We start from the raw sequence: 14,974 nt of genomic DNA on the forward strand, positions 1-14,974 counted from the left end.
AGATATGACACGTTAAGGTTACATTCCGCACAGTCTGCATTGCTCTAATCATTAAGCGCTTGTGGTTCACCAAAGGAAGGCCCATGTATAATACGTTATGTGCAATGTTATGTCTGCACTGCTGCAGTCTGAGGTGATTTTCCGAGGTGAAAGTTGACCTACACTGCCGCTGTGTCTGTCTCTTGGGTCAGCCCCTTGTGCTGGCCCCTGTGCACTGCTCTCAAGGTCCTGAGTTAAACCGGTTAATATTTAATGCATGTTTGCTGGTCAGTTTCCATTTACACTTGCCCGCTGGCTCTGCTCTTTCTTTGAGGTTGATGTGCTGGCGTACTAAAGATCTGTCGGACAGATAACTAACTGATAGGCATAGGCAAAAAATATGTAGGTCGGTTAGAAAATCACATCAGAACTATATATATATATATATATATATATATTAAATCCACACTGTTGCTGCATGCCTAATAGAAACTCAATAGCGGCGAAGTTGTGGGTAATGCAACCCCAGGACACAGGAGAGGTCATTGGAGAGATTGGATTTGATAACAGTGATGGACGGGGGAGATGATGCGAGTGGACATCTGATTACTTACTTTAGGATTACTTAACAGATAGTGATACTCGAGATCTGAGATCTGCTGTGGTTGCACTGTAATTTAGTCTTGAGAAATGACCTCCTGACAGTATCAGTCAGACAGTGTTTCAAGAATGAACATGCCACTCCCATCACCACGAGAGACCAGCTCCAACTTCTAGGGTGGGATTGTGCAGGTGTTCATGAGCCACGATAAAACTCATCAGATCCAGTAGGCCTAGGCTATGGTAATCTCCATTGGGCTATTTCACACTATTTTGTCCATTATTTATGCCTCTCGTCTTTTTTGACCACGGTAAGATTTTCTATGACACTGGGGGGAGTTCAGCTATGTCAGCATCTTCCTGAAATCTGAGGCGTTGCTCAACAACAGGCTCTTTTTTGGAAACAATTGTTTAACATTTTCTCATTATCTTAGCGCGTTATTGTGTAAGGTCATAATTCATCTGTGGATATGTCTGCCAGCAAGTTGAACGTTAAGCAGAAAACTTCCCCCTTAGCTCAAACGAGGATAGGGTTTCTGCATCTCGTAAAAGTCATATATTATTCAGACTGGATAGGGGCGCTCCTCGAAAGTCACAGAGGTGTTGGAGTGAAGGGGTTGCACAAACGCTTCTCAATCCACTGCGAGGGCTGACGCAGAGAAGAAGATTGGTGGACCATGAGGGAGCTTTTGAAGAGGAGGCCCATGATCGCTGGCAGAGAGCGGGGTAAGTGTGGCAGTTTCCTGGAGTGAACTTTGACGGACGTCAGATCCTGCATTTCCTAGAAATAAATCTACCGCTCTTTTATTTGAGAAAAGAAAGAGACAGCTTGTGGATTTTCAGAGTTACAACTCACAAGCTATTAGCTAACTTGGATAACATATTTGACATTTATAGAGTGACAATCCAGAACATTACACGAACAGCCATGACTTATTCGCTACATTCCAAATGTTTCCAGATGAATGCAATTTAAAGTCAGATTGTAATTCTTTTTTTTTTAATCTGGGAAATGGCGACAATAATAAATTAACAAATGCCTTATGCAATGTCCTTGGGAGTTTCTTCTATTTTTACTCGAGAGGTAGTCCTACTTCAGAGACGCGTTTGGGGTTGTGAATCTGTCTCTCTTCAGGGCCAGGGCCAGGACGCTATGCTCTGCCTCCCACAACTGGTTACATTGGCCATGACTACACCAAGCCCAGCAGCCCGGCCTATTCGTTCCACAGCCGCATGAGCAGCAATAGTGAGTGACTTCACCTCCAGTGACATAACAGGCTGGCCGGGAGCCTCTTGACTTGAGTGCTATTTATATAAGGGCACGTTCCCAGACAAAGATAATGGGACCTGCCTTCAAAAGAGAATTGAGATTTGTACTCTTGGCGTATCTGCCTGTCTGATTTAGCCCATTATTTCTAAATATAAATGGGATGGAAGCGAGAAATAGAGGTCTCTAATACACTCGGATCCACTAGAGGTCAGCAGATTTTGCCTATTAAAATACAAATTATGTCATACTCAAGTTATATATTAAGGGCAAGCAGACATTGCAATGGATTCTCAAAGCAAAAACCTATCAGCAGTTGTGCAATTGGGGAGGAGGAGTGGAATGTGACCCTTTAAAATGTAGGTGTCTTAGTGTTGGACAATGGCCCTTGGATATGCCTAGTTTGGAGAGTTAGGAGAAGTTTACATTTATCAGGGGATATTTCTAGCCAGGCCTCTGAATATCACTAACATATAAATAGGCTACTGTTTACAGTTGAATAACAGTGTGATTTGTACTTTGTAGTGGTGTCTGTGGATTCCAGCCCTGGCCCTCAGTATCACATCGATGCGAAGATGACACGCTTCGGTCGAAATGCCACGCCTTCCTACTCTATGCTGGGCAGGAAGAAGAGATCAGGTTAGATGGCTTTCACCAACTATGGCCTCGTCATGTTGTATCGAGCATCTGAAAGTTATTTTGTGACACTAGATTAATTCCAAGTGCTTCCTTGAGTCTTCATTAAGTCAGTGCTCTAGTTTGTCTGTCACTCTCACTCTAGGTCTGGTTCACTCCATTGAACTACATGGAATCTTAGACATCAATCCTTGAAAGCTTATTATTTTATTATGAACTAATATGTTATTATTATATGTGTCATTGTACTTTATTCTTTAAGTGACAATATTATCATTTGGCTTTTACAGGGTTTTTTTCCAACTGCTTACACACTTAATCTTTGCTTGTCAAGTTGTCACACAATTTTCTACCTAACACACAAAAATCTAACAGGAAGAAACACAACCTATCAAAATGCCACACTTATTCGCCACTTATTCACACTCAGTCCTCAATGTGCAAACACTCATTACTTTACTGAACACCATCCAATCATTGCCTTAGTATAGGTATAGACCCTTTCAATCTGTTCCTAGAGGATTTCCGGTTGAAATGTTCAGAACCAATGCAGATACCTAGAAATGAAAATGACACACACACCACACACACAGACACACACACACACACACACACACACCCGCACCCGCACACAGAAATATGTTTTCTTTCAAAAGCAAAGTAATTTGTTAGTAGTCAGTAATTTCTGTCTTTGGCAAAATCAGCTTTGTGATGTATTTTGCTTCCTTCCTTTGCTTCACTATTTTTGGTTTCAATATCGCTTGCATGTTTACAGTGTATTTCAACTTCTCTCTGTAGATGACTTTCACTCTTGTATGGAAATATACATATAAAGCCCATGAAAGACAGAAGAGCTTTAGGTTTTGAGCAACAGTGTGTTTATGATGTATCCAAATGTCATATTATGACAAAAGTGTTAATAATGTAAGGCGAATGTTTGCATGTAGTTGGCAAATTCTTTGTGTTTATGACATTTTCATGTGTGTCACTTTGCTGGAGATTTTAGGCATTTTGCATTTTGTGTGAGCAATTGTGGGTTTTGTGTGTAGAGTTTTGAAAAATAGAGTTTTGAAAATATGTGTAAACAGTTGTAAAAAAGTCTAATCATGGCACATGTGGTCAAGCAAAAACAGTAAATTGTCCATCCACCCCCCAGCCTCTGACAGTCCATTTCTTTCTCTGCTAAAGCTGACCTGTTCCAGACTCCAGGCCCAGGAGCCTACAGCCCGGAGAAAGCCCCCCCTGTGAACCTCCATCGCAGACCTCCATCCTATTCCATCGGCTCGCGCACACGCTACCGCGCCACCGACACCGTGCCCGCACCTAACTCTTACACCCTGCCCTCTCTCCTGGGCGCCCAGGCGCCCAACACGCCAGCCAGCCCCAGCTACTCCATATCGGCCCGCAGGAAAACAGGCGCCCCGTCAGAGGACCTCGCCATGACGCCGGGCCCTGGGAAGTACAACAGCACGGACCCCAGCATCTACCTGAAGCGCCAGCCCTCGTTCTCCATGCAGAGCCGCACGTCCATCCCTAACCACGCCACCCGCAAGCCCGGTCCGGGCACACACCACTCGGAGAAGGTGGTTGCGCACCTGCCACGGCCACCCTCCTTCTCCATGGGCATCCGGCATTCAGAGTTTGTCACCCCACTGGTGGTAGATGTGTTAGATTGAGACGACTATGAATAGGAAGGTGTTGTCAAATGAGTCTCATTCAAGTTGTCAGAGGTAACTTCATAGGGACTTGATGTCTCTGCGTTTACAATGTGTACTATAAAACAATCTCCTGGAGAGGGGTGCCTGTGTGTGCAATAAGACAAGTTGCGGTCCCTCAGTTACAGTTTTTTTTTCAATTGCTTACACACTAAATCTTTGTTTGTCACACAATTTTTGAAACCTGTCACTCAAATACCATAACCCCACATAAAATCTGCAAAACCATACACTAATTCTCAGCCTTTGACCAGTTTTCAGTTTCATAAAACACTTTTTGCAAAACATCACACATAACTCTCTCCCTAACACACAAAAATCTAACAGGAAGTTACTTCATTCTTTTCAAACACAACCCATCAAAATGCCACACTGATTCACCACTTATTCACACTCACTCCTCAATGTACAAACACTCATTACTTTCCGGAACAGAATCCGTTCATTGCCTTAGTATAGACCAGGGATTCCCAAACTGTGGTACGCGTACCCCCGGTGGTACGCGAGCTGCTTCGAGGGGGTACGCGAGATGAAAAGGGCTATGGCGGACAGGTATAAAATGAAAATTTTAAATATTTTGTAATTAATTCAAGAATAAATACATACTTTCGAATCAGGTCATAATGACATGGAAACATGAAATTAAAGGATATCATTTATAAACTCTGTATGTGTTAATCAAAAAAGGGCAGCTTATTAAACATGACGCCAGGAATAGCTAATTGAATGCGTTACTTTTGAATGCGTTGGATGGTCCGTGGGGGGAACGTTTCGCGGATATAACAGGTTTTTGAAAACAACAAAAACAGAAAGGAGGGAAGGAGCAAAGCTAGGAGTTATTTCAGATGGGCAAGAAAGGTAACATTAAGCTAGGCTTTACATTTAACAAACTAAAGGTAGCCTAAGTTTAGCCTTTCTAGGCTGTAAAGCCTAATGTTGTCCAAACGAATACATCCTTGTCATGCGTTGTTGTAGGCCTATTATAAGATATTGTATGTGGATGTAGTTACTATGCAGGCTAATTTTCATAACTTTTTAACTGACCAAATGCACGCACCTAAAACCGGGAAACGGACAAATATTGTCAGGGGGGGGGGGGTTATAGAATGCGTTACGTTTTTATGTGTTTATGTGTTGGATGGTGGGGGTACGCGAGCCGAGTCGAAATGTAGGCGGTGGTACGCGGGGGGGAAAGTTTGGGAACCGCTGGTATAGACCATTCCAATCTGTTCCTAGGGGATTTCCAGTTGAAATGTTCGGAATCAATGCAGATACTTTGATATGAAAATTAATCAGACTTTATCTACAAAAAGTAGACTTTACGTAAAACTTTTTTATTTTTGTTTGTCCCCAGACTCCCCACATTGCCATTAGCTCAATGTCGTTTTCTGTGCTTCCGGAAATGCCTTAGGATTGATGTCTTGTTTGTTTCTGCAGTTGAAATCCAAAATGTCATATTATGACAAAAGTGATTATAATGTGAGGCGAATGCTTGCTTTAGAGATGTGTTTTTGACATTTTGAATGTTGTCATTTTGCTTGAGATTTGAGCCATTTTGCATATAGTGGGTTTTGTGTGTAGAGTTTTGAAAAATAGACACATATTTTTGAAAATGTGTGTAAACAGTTGTAAAAAACTGTATATTCTGTTTAGGAACAACTGAGGTCAAAAGCTTGAAGGGAAAAAAATCAACACTTTCAATGATTCAATCTATGATCCCTTCAGTATCATCTGATATTGAATGTTATGGGCATTAATGTATTTTTTGCATTACATTTCTGAATATAAATTCAATGAAGTATGGTGTTTCTATTATCATAGGACTTCTTCATCATGGTTATGGATAGACCATCCAAAATATCCACAGAACATTCAATTTGCCCATAGTGACTTGAGCTCTGCCCATCAGCGGTAACTGGCCCAAATGGAAATGGCGGGCAAACAGCAAAGTCTATCAACAAGCCAAGTTCTCTTACATGAACTAAAGCTATAGTGTGGCATGTGAAAGCATTGGACTCATACATTTTTGCAGTTAAGATCATATCAATTTATATTGTGGGTTTATTTAATGTAAATATAATAATTATTATGGGTCATCATCATCACCTTCTTCCTCATCATTTTATTATTGTTATAATTAGTAGTAGCAGCATTATTTGTAGTGGTATTACGTATTACATTTTTGCAGTTAAGATCATATCAATTTATATTGTGGGTTTATTTAATGTAAATATAATAATTATTATGGGTCATCATCATCACCTTCTTCCTCATCATTTTATTATTGTTATAATTAGTAGTAGCAGCATTATTTGTAGTGGTATTACGTGATTAGCAAGAATCCAACAGTGCCCTCCTTTATGAAACACTGAATTCTTTATGTGCAGCACAGCTCCTGGGCTAGCTGGCTAGCGCACAATAACACTCACTGGCTGACTCCATTCACTTCCTTTTCCAGAGCCCAGGCCCTCATGGGCAGACACCTGAAAGTGGTAGGTGCGCCCCTTTGTAAACCTGTCCAGATTGATCGGGAGCGATTCAGCGCCATGTACCGGTACCTGCAAACAAGATATTATTGATCACATCCCAGGAACAAAAGGAGCACATATAGGTAGATACCTTTCATTGACTCAGGTTCCTGACATTAACCATACTAAATGTGTGAATCCAGAAAGAATACATGTAATGACTACTAAATGACAATGACTACTAAAACAAACTTAATAAAATGCTTACATATACGGTTGGCTTATGGTAACTACCAGTACTTTGTCTTGCTTTTATTTATGCATTCTGCTCCATGATCCTTTAACATAGGTCAGTTCATGTATGCACACAAATAAACCATAAATGTAAATCAACAAACAACAATAAATATTATAGTTCTGGTATTTAGCTCCAAAGCGACATACAAATAACAAAAATACAATAGTTCAATTTAACAGTAAACTATTTAAAAAGTTGGTAAGACTACACCAAGGAGAACAGCAATAATAATAAACAATGTCAATTCAATCAATAGCCTAATGAAAATAAATAAATACTATAATATACAAACGATAACGCATAAGAAATGCTTAATACACTTAATAAACATGTGTACTCACCTTAGTGTGTCCTTGTCCTTGATTGTTACCCCAGTAGTACCTGACTATGTACATGAGAGGGAAATGCTGGGGCTCTGGCCAGGATGGGGGATGATTCCACTCCAACACCTGCCTCCCTCTCTTCACCACCACCCTCACATTCACTGGAGGATCTGGCTTCACTGTAGTAGCAAACACCAGCAACATACAAATACTATCACCAAATGGGGAAGGTTACTACTACACAAGGGGAAGGTTACTACTACACCAAGACCAACAAGATATACAGTGTTAAGTGACTGACAAAAAGTTTTGCAAACAAGTCAGTCTGATACAATTTCTATGTTTTTGTTCCAGAAATGTTGGCATTGGTAGCCCTACAGAGCTTTGTATTTGCCAACAATACTCCTGATTAAAACTGAAAGACTACCTTCACATAGCCAGCAGGTATTAGACACAAAACAAAAATGATGGAAATGAACAGAAGGATGAAAATGTTGCTACTGTACATAAATGAGTTAGGACATCAAATCTAATGCACTGACCACTGCTCTGTAACCTCTCAAGGTTTTGTAAGTCTTAGGGAAATGAAATATTACAAATATGTATTAATCTATTCTGGTATAACAAGCAGCATCTCAACATGGTACTTCATTAGTTGGTACTTCATGGTACTTCATTACTCTAATATTAGAGTATATATACTTATACTTACTTACTTATACATTAAACAGCAATTAGGTTTCATGTTGAGTTTAACTAAGCCTCAAGCAGTGACTCTACCTAACCAACGTAAGTATAAGTATAAGTATATATACTCTTCTGATCCCGTGAACGAAATTTGGTCTCTGCATTTATCCCAATCCGTGAATTAGTGAAACACACTGCACACAGTGAACACACAGTGAGGTGAAGCACACACTAATCCCGGTGCAGTGAGCTGCCTGCAACAGCGGCGCTCGGGGAGCAGTGAGGGGTTAGGTGCCTTGCTCAAGGGCACTTCAGCCTGGTTTAAGTACTAAGACCACAATGGTCAAAATAAGCATCATTGCAGTAATATCACAGACTCACCATTTTCCTCCAGGTCAAATTCCATTGGTTTTGTGGCGTTGCCAAGAGCATTGATGGCTGTGATATAAACAATGTAGGGTCTGTTGGCAAGGATCTGAAGGTTCTTCATTTCACAGAGAGTGTCAGGAGACTTAGGGATAATATGGCAGGGGTAGGTCACACCATAGTCCCTATCTCTGAAAGATAAAAAGAAGAAATAAATTATAGCCATATAGAATACTATAACCATCTTCACACACACAAATAAACAGAAACTCCATATATTTTGTACACATTTTATTCATGCTGCCATTATGTAACATCATCACATAATTTCAGAAACTGATTTTTCATGCAATTGCTTCCTACCTGTAGGTGATGATATGCTGTGTTGGTAAATAGGTTTCTGTCATCTGTGACCATGTGCACAAGGCCTTCAAAGGATAACTGGGAGCCCAGCATCTGATGTCTGGTGGAGATGGAGGATCTGCAGGGAATAGATGTGTAACTAATGATTTTCATTTAGATACATGAGAATCTTTGTGGTTAAGAACTCGTCAATGAAGATAACATCTGAGAAATAAACATCAATGAAAGCACATACAATGTGTTTGGTTGTACACACACACACACACACACACACAAACACACACACGCAGACACACACAGAGACACACACAGACACACACACATACACTCATACGTACTCACACATGTAGAGCCCTAACTCTCCAAACCATTTCCAGAAGCACTCAAGTTCACTTGACAAACAAACTCACAGCCAGGCTTCAGGTGGACCTGCTGGATGACAGCTCCTCTGCTGAGACTGCGGCACGTGTAGATGCCTCGGTCTTCCAGCCGGGTGCTGTTGAGATGCAACAGAGTGCTGGACACGACCTGCGACCCATTTAGTGTCCACTCCACTGGCTCTCCACCTGCAACACCTTCACACAGCACTTTCACTTCGGAACCCACCTCCACATACACATCTGGGAAACACAGTCAACAAAAGAGAGCCAAAGAGTGAGAGCAGAACAGTGAACTGGACTCTCACTGTGTTTAAAATGACTTTAAAATGAAATGTTTGCGGTAATCGAACGGTAATGAGATAACTGGATTCTTTAAATGAAGCAAGACAAATAGGAAGGAATTAAATTGTAAAGCAAATGAAATTTCTCACCCTTGATGGGTTGGTCATTGAGTAGTTGAGTTGATGAGTCCTGACAGCGCCCCGAACTAAAAGTAATGAAAGCAATACAAACACATACGTAGCACCAACTGTACATCCTGGGTTTGAAAAGCTGGGTTTATACTATATATATATATATTCTTGAATTTCCCCTTGAGGATCAATAAAGTATCTATCTATCTATCTATCTATCTATATATATATATATATATATATGGAATATGGTAGGAGACGTGGCTCACCATAACAGAAACAAAACTTGTCTGTGTGATGATGATGGTTAAACAAAAAGGACCCTCTTGCATTACCAGGTTAATCATTAGAAATTAAGTCAATTTCGGGGGGTCAATGTAACAGGGGTCAGACTGAGCCAACTGAGGTGACTGACAATTTCCTCATAAACAGATAAATAAATACAGCTCCAAAAACCTTATTTTTGTTTTTCTTAAACTAAAAGCCTGGCTGAAACTTTTCCTCGTTTGGATACAACAGCTCCTTTTATTAATCAGGATCTGATGGGACCAATTAAAATAATTTGTGAACATTAAGAGGCTTTTAAAGCTTATTGACTTTTGACAATGTTCGCTGTAATGTCTGGAAGTGGGTGTTACACAAAAAACAGGATGGCCTAACCTGCTCAACTGCAGAAACAAACATGTGCAAGTATCTGTGTTGGTTTTGAACGTTTCAAACGGAAATCCTCTAGGAACAGATTGAAAGGGTCTGTATGGATGAAGTCTGGCAGGACTGGATTCACAGCTGCTGACTGTGTCTTTTGCTGTTTACATATTCATGATTCACTTGTAATTGATTTCAGAGGATGTATATGAACTATTCAAAGGTGTCTATATACATTTGAGATCTACAAAACTGCAATACATTTGACATTTGTGATAACAATAAGAATGTCAACAAATTGTGACATCATCCCTGTAATTTGAATTTGGTCAGATCTGAACAAGAGACCTTGAGGACAATAAGACCTTGCCATAACACAAGGTGCATCAGTGTTAACAAACACTGTAGTCACATGCTATAGGTATCCACCTCTATGCTTAAAAGCCCCTCAACAACATACCAGTGAGTATGTTTCCATGGTAGCCCATGTGCTATGAAGAGGGCTTTGTGAAACAAACCCCAAATTGCCTAGTGTGGAGAGGTGTTTGTGTCCCTTGAGAGGCATCATGAGTTTACTCATCAGGTGTATGGGCTTTCTCTCCTTTCTGCTGCTTCTCTCCTCGAGCCAATATAACCTGTTTGCTTGGGTGAATCACACAAATGTGCACAAGGCTCTACTGGACATGCTTCATAACAATAACAGCAAGGCTATCCCAACGCGCCCTGGAGATGAAGGTGCCAGGGTCTTCTGGGCCACGTGGATGCCTTTCCCATTGTCACAGGAACCAGACGAGCAGATGGACTGGTGGGCACCAATCCTGCAAGTCCTGAGAATCCACAACCTTAAAGGCTGGACAGAGAAGGAGAAAGGGCTAATTGACCATGTCTGGGAGAAATTCTGGATGATGTTCAAACACACAGACCCTGTAAAGGACATGAAGCAGATCACTGAGAAAAGGAAGAAGTCTAAAATCTCACCACCCTCAAAGATATCCTCAGGATTCAGCTGGCACTGGTTTCTTGTATTCGTTATAGCTTACATCTGGAAGGTGAGATAATATAAGGTCAATTAAAATGTATGCAATCTTCACTGATTGGGTAACAGTCACCACACATTGATGTTACACACCAGACTAAGTGACTATTTTGTTTACAGTAGTAATTCATGCTTGTTTGGCCCTTTTTATCTGTATGTTTCCAACAGTTGAGAGGAAGAATCACCAGTAGTGAAATAACAATAGAGAGTCTCTCTGAGCAACTCAATACACAGACTCATGACCTGGAGAAGATGCTGGAGCTGCTACAGCAGATGCAGGAAAGTCTGGACCACCTGGAGAATCGCTATAATGCCATTAGCCAAACCAGAAGGAGGAGGAGCAGGGCACAGCAAGTTACACGGATTGCCTTTTCTGATTCATCGATATCCTCAGACTGAGACTTCCCCCTCTGGAGCGGTGCTTTTTAGCCCTAAGACAAAGAGGCATGAGCCTCAGTGAATGTCTTTTTCCTCCTGTCACTACTACAATTCAGTTCAGATTCTCAGTAAGCTGTGGTTAATGTTATAAATAATGATAATAAAAAAAATCAAAAATGGTTGAAAGAGCACTATCCAGACTAGTTACCTTTGCCAACGTTTCTCTGTCATTGAAATATTCTGGTAGGCCATGGTTTACCAGTGACAAACCTGTAAATTATTCGGAGGAAGTGGTAACCCTCCTAATGAAGAGACCTGTTGAGGTTTGCACTTTCTGTACGTCCTTCTATTTAACATTTAACATTCTATTTAACATTTGAGAATGTCCTGACAATTTTACAGCTGGTTTTAATGCGGTTGGTGTTTATTGCCCTCTAGCGTGAGGTAATAGCTATTGCCACGACTTGCATAGTGGGCTACCATCAGAAATTGACGGCTGCCAGTGCATAGAGACTTTGGTGTAGTTTGTTAACCACAGTCACGAGTTGGGTCGCGATAGTCTATCATTTTTAAAAAGTGGGTCCCCAGAAAAAAAGTTTGAGAAACACTGATGTAGACCTAGCTGTTTTTTAACTTCCCTTTAAAATGTTATCTTTAAATGATGATTTGTTTGTCATTCTATGTATCAATGTGAATCTGTATAAGTGTTGTCTAGCTCTATGTAACTTATGGCTCCTAAATGCAAGACAAATTCCCCCTTGGGGCAATAAAGGTTTCATTCATTTATTAATTTATCTTTAAATGAATTTACCATAGGTGGGTAGGCCAACAGTAGCCTACATTTCACAAAATGTTTTATTAATTGGCCAACGCCCCCCCCCAAAAAAAAAAAAAAAAAAAGTTAAATAAAAACAATAACAAGTTAAGAAATCTAATCAATATTGTTGATTTTCTTTGACAACATTTCCCAAGTGCCTAGCTTTAGGCCGCACAGGAAACGACAAGTGCAGTGTGTGGCACACCTGCCCTGCATGCTTGAGTTGTCAAACAGTCACACTTTTTTCGTCGTTTGTCTCTCAAAGATGGATATTCGGTCAGTATCAAACGTAAATAAACTATTATGTCAATAATCGGCGCAAAGTGATAGCACTGAGAGCCTGCAAAACGGTTAAATTCTACCGACTTACTGCAAAGTATTAGGATAGCCTACTCATCCACATTAGCCAACTATCAAGTTAGCTAATCTAGCTTCTAACCATACTTTTCAAGAGAAAACATGCACGTTTGTAAATTGCACTATTTACATAGCCTAACTTGTCCACCCAATAACTTAAGTTTTTGTAATCACTAGCAGCTAAATGTGTGTTTTAATTGACCCGTATACTTCATAGCTGCTTGTAATGAACTTGATAGCCTACATTGACTGCTGATGTCCTGCTTTTTTCTCAATAGCAACTACTTCAATGGGGCTCGCGATTCATATGATGGACAGCTAGCTAAAGATTACCACGCAATCCACAAGCATCTAAGGAGAAGTCTCCACAGCATTCCCCCTCCTCCACCCCGCGCCTCAGGGCTGGACTTCCTTCCTGATGCAGATATTCAACAGTTCACCTACTTGATTGGTCTGGAGGTGATTGTGCAGGAACGATTGACAGAGACACAGAATGTCTCCCCTAAGCAAAGGAAACATAAAGCCAAAGGTATGCACCATTGGCAATAACAGGAATAGTTCTGGGGCTAATTTGGAAATGGGATAAGAAACTGACACTTGTGGCATAATTACCCCTGCTACATCAATGACAATAGTGTCTGTCCATATTTTTGCTGTGCACTGTTAAAATAGTGATTTCATATTGTGACAGGTGCTTTGAGAAAGAAGAAGGCTCCTCCTCACAATGACCCAAAGACCTGTGATCAATGTTCGACTGATTTCACCTGTCGATGGTGGTGTGTGACGATGAGAACAGACAGAGGTGAAGTCCAGTTGTGTGATCATTGCAAGACCTCCAAGGACAAGAAGGCCATAGTGCAGGCCCACACGTCCAAGATGGAGGAGGCCTTTACCCATGCCAAGCAGATGAAGCTAGAGGCCAAGCAGCGACTCCTGCAGGGTCGGACACAGGCCATGCAGCTACCTCAGTGCAGTCAGAGGATATAGATTGGTGTGCTCAAACACAGTAAGAATTACTGTGAACATAATTGTAGTTTCTTACATGTAAGCCACATTAACTTTGTAAGATAATGTTTATACAGAATGCACTCTATCTTGTTGAGATATTTCTGATGATGTTCTTGTTAAGATGTGTGTGGTGATGTTATGAGACCACTTCATTATTTTATGTTGCATAAATCCTCATAACCTTAAAACAACCATGTCTGGGTTGGGTTTTTGCACATTGCACCTATTATCCTTGTGACTGTGTGTTATCTTTGAAAATAATTTTGTTAAGAGAGGAAATTACTATAGGGTTATACATAACCCTGGCTGTTTTTTGTTAAATTGGATATTATTTATTATTTGTATGAATAGTAATGAAGTAACAAGTGATGCATTTGATGACATAGGATGGAATGATTTTATAAAAGTTATAAGATGGCGTTTTGTCCCTTACCTGTCTTTGTTGATGTTCTGAAGCTATGGAAATATATTATTAAATATTTTGTGCATTCAAAAATGGTTGTGTTATTTACAGGGTTGGGTAATGGATCACATGTAATCTGGACTACATAATCAGATTACAAAAATGAAGGAACTATAATCAGCCCATATTACAATAAAAAAATGTGTAAGCAGATTACAGTTACTTGATTACATTTTATCATGCAAACAATGCAACTTTTTTTATGATGGCTAGCCTAACTAATGTTTTAATTTGACAAGCAGCCCATTTGTTTGTCCACTAGATGTCACGATCATCCAATTGCCTGTGTAGTTTCTTGACAAGAAAACAGAAAAGGGTTCAAATCAAAGCCCAAGATGGAGGAGCCATAGACCCATTCCAGACTGGGAAAATGCGTTCAGTAGGCTACTTGGTAATATCGCCAAGTAGGCCTACTGAACACATCTGAATTAAAGACTGGAAAATAAGAATGTGCATGTCATGTGTGCAAGTTGTGTAGAAGAAATGAATCCTAAAGTAATCAGATTACATTACATGTTTTCGGCAATCCTGTTGATTACGTTAGGCTACTGATTACAAAAATTGCAATGTATTAGTCAGTAATAGATTACATTTCAAAGTAATCTGACCCAAACCTGGTTATTTACACTGTATGATGACTTTTAGCCTACAGGGAAAACCGAGCTACAGTATAACAGATTTCAGCATCATGCACTCATGAACGCATAGCCCATTGGTACACCAAATGTAGGTAAGAAGAGTTTTATATCTGCCTCTACACACTAACTGCTGAGGG

At 40.3% G+C, this 14,974-nt stretch overlaps 2 protein-coding genes across 2 annotated transcripts; one reads left to right on the forward strand and one right to left on the reverse strand.

Moving 5' to 3' along the window:
• Positions 1-1,241: 1,241 nt before the first annotated feature.
• odf3l2a (outer dense fiber of sperm tails 3-like 2a) lies at positions 1,242-4,587 on the forward strand. Its single transcript, XM_076295914.1, has 4 exons — positions 1,242-1,305; positions 1,715-1,825; positions 2,372-2,485; positions 3,671-4,587. Exons 1-4 carry the CDS (start codon positions 1,257-1,259, stop codon positions 4,156-4,158), a joined length of 762 nt encoding a protein of 253 aa, XP_076152029.1. The 5' UTR covers positions 1,242-1,256; the 3' UTR covers positions 4,159-4,587.
• Positions 4,588-6,509: 1,922 nt separating this feature from the next.
• On the reverse strand, positions 6,510-9,619 carry ebi3 (Epstein-Barr virus induced 3). The gene is made up of 6 exons (XM_076293211.1): positions 9,613-9,619; positions 9,113-9,322; positions 8,703-8,820; positions 8,355-8,530; positions 7,305-7,465; positions 6,510-6,755 (listed from the first exon to the last, which is right to left on the reverse strand). Exons 1-6 carry the CDS (start codon positions 9,617-9,619, stop codon positions 6,606-6,608), a joined length of 822 nt encoding a protein of 273 aa, XP_076149326.1. The 3' UTR covers positions 6,510-6,605.
• Between the last annotated feature and the right edge of the window lie 5,355 nt (positions 9,620-14,974).

Source organism: Alosa pseudoharengus, unplaced genomic scaffold (assembly GCF_046254945.1).
Source record: "Alosa pseudoharengus isolate Yale_2024_CS ecotype anadromous, Long Island Sound unplaced genomic scaffold, YU_APseudo_1.1 YU_APseudo_1.1_scf_2, whole genome shotgun sequence".
Lineage (NCBI taxonomy): Eukaryota > Metazoa > Chordata > Actinopteri > Clupeiformes > Clupeidae > Alosa > Alosa pseudoharengus.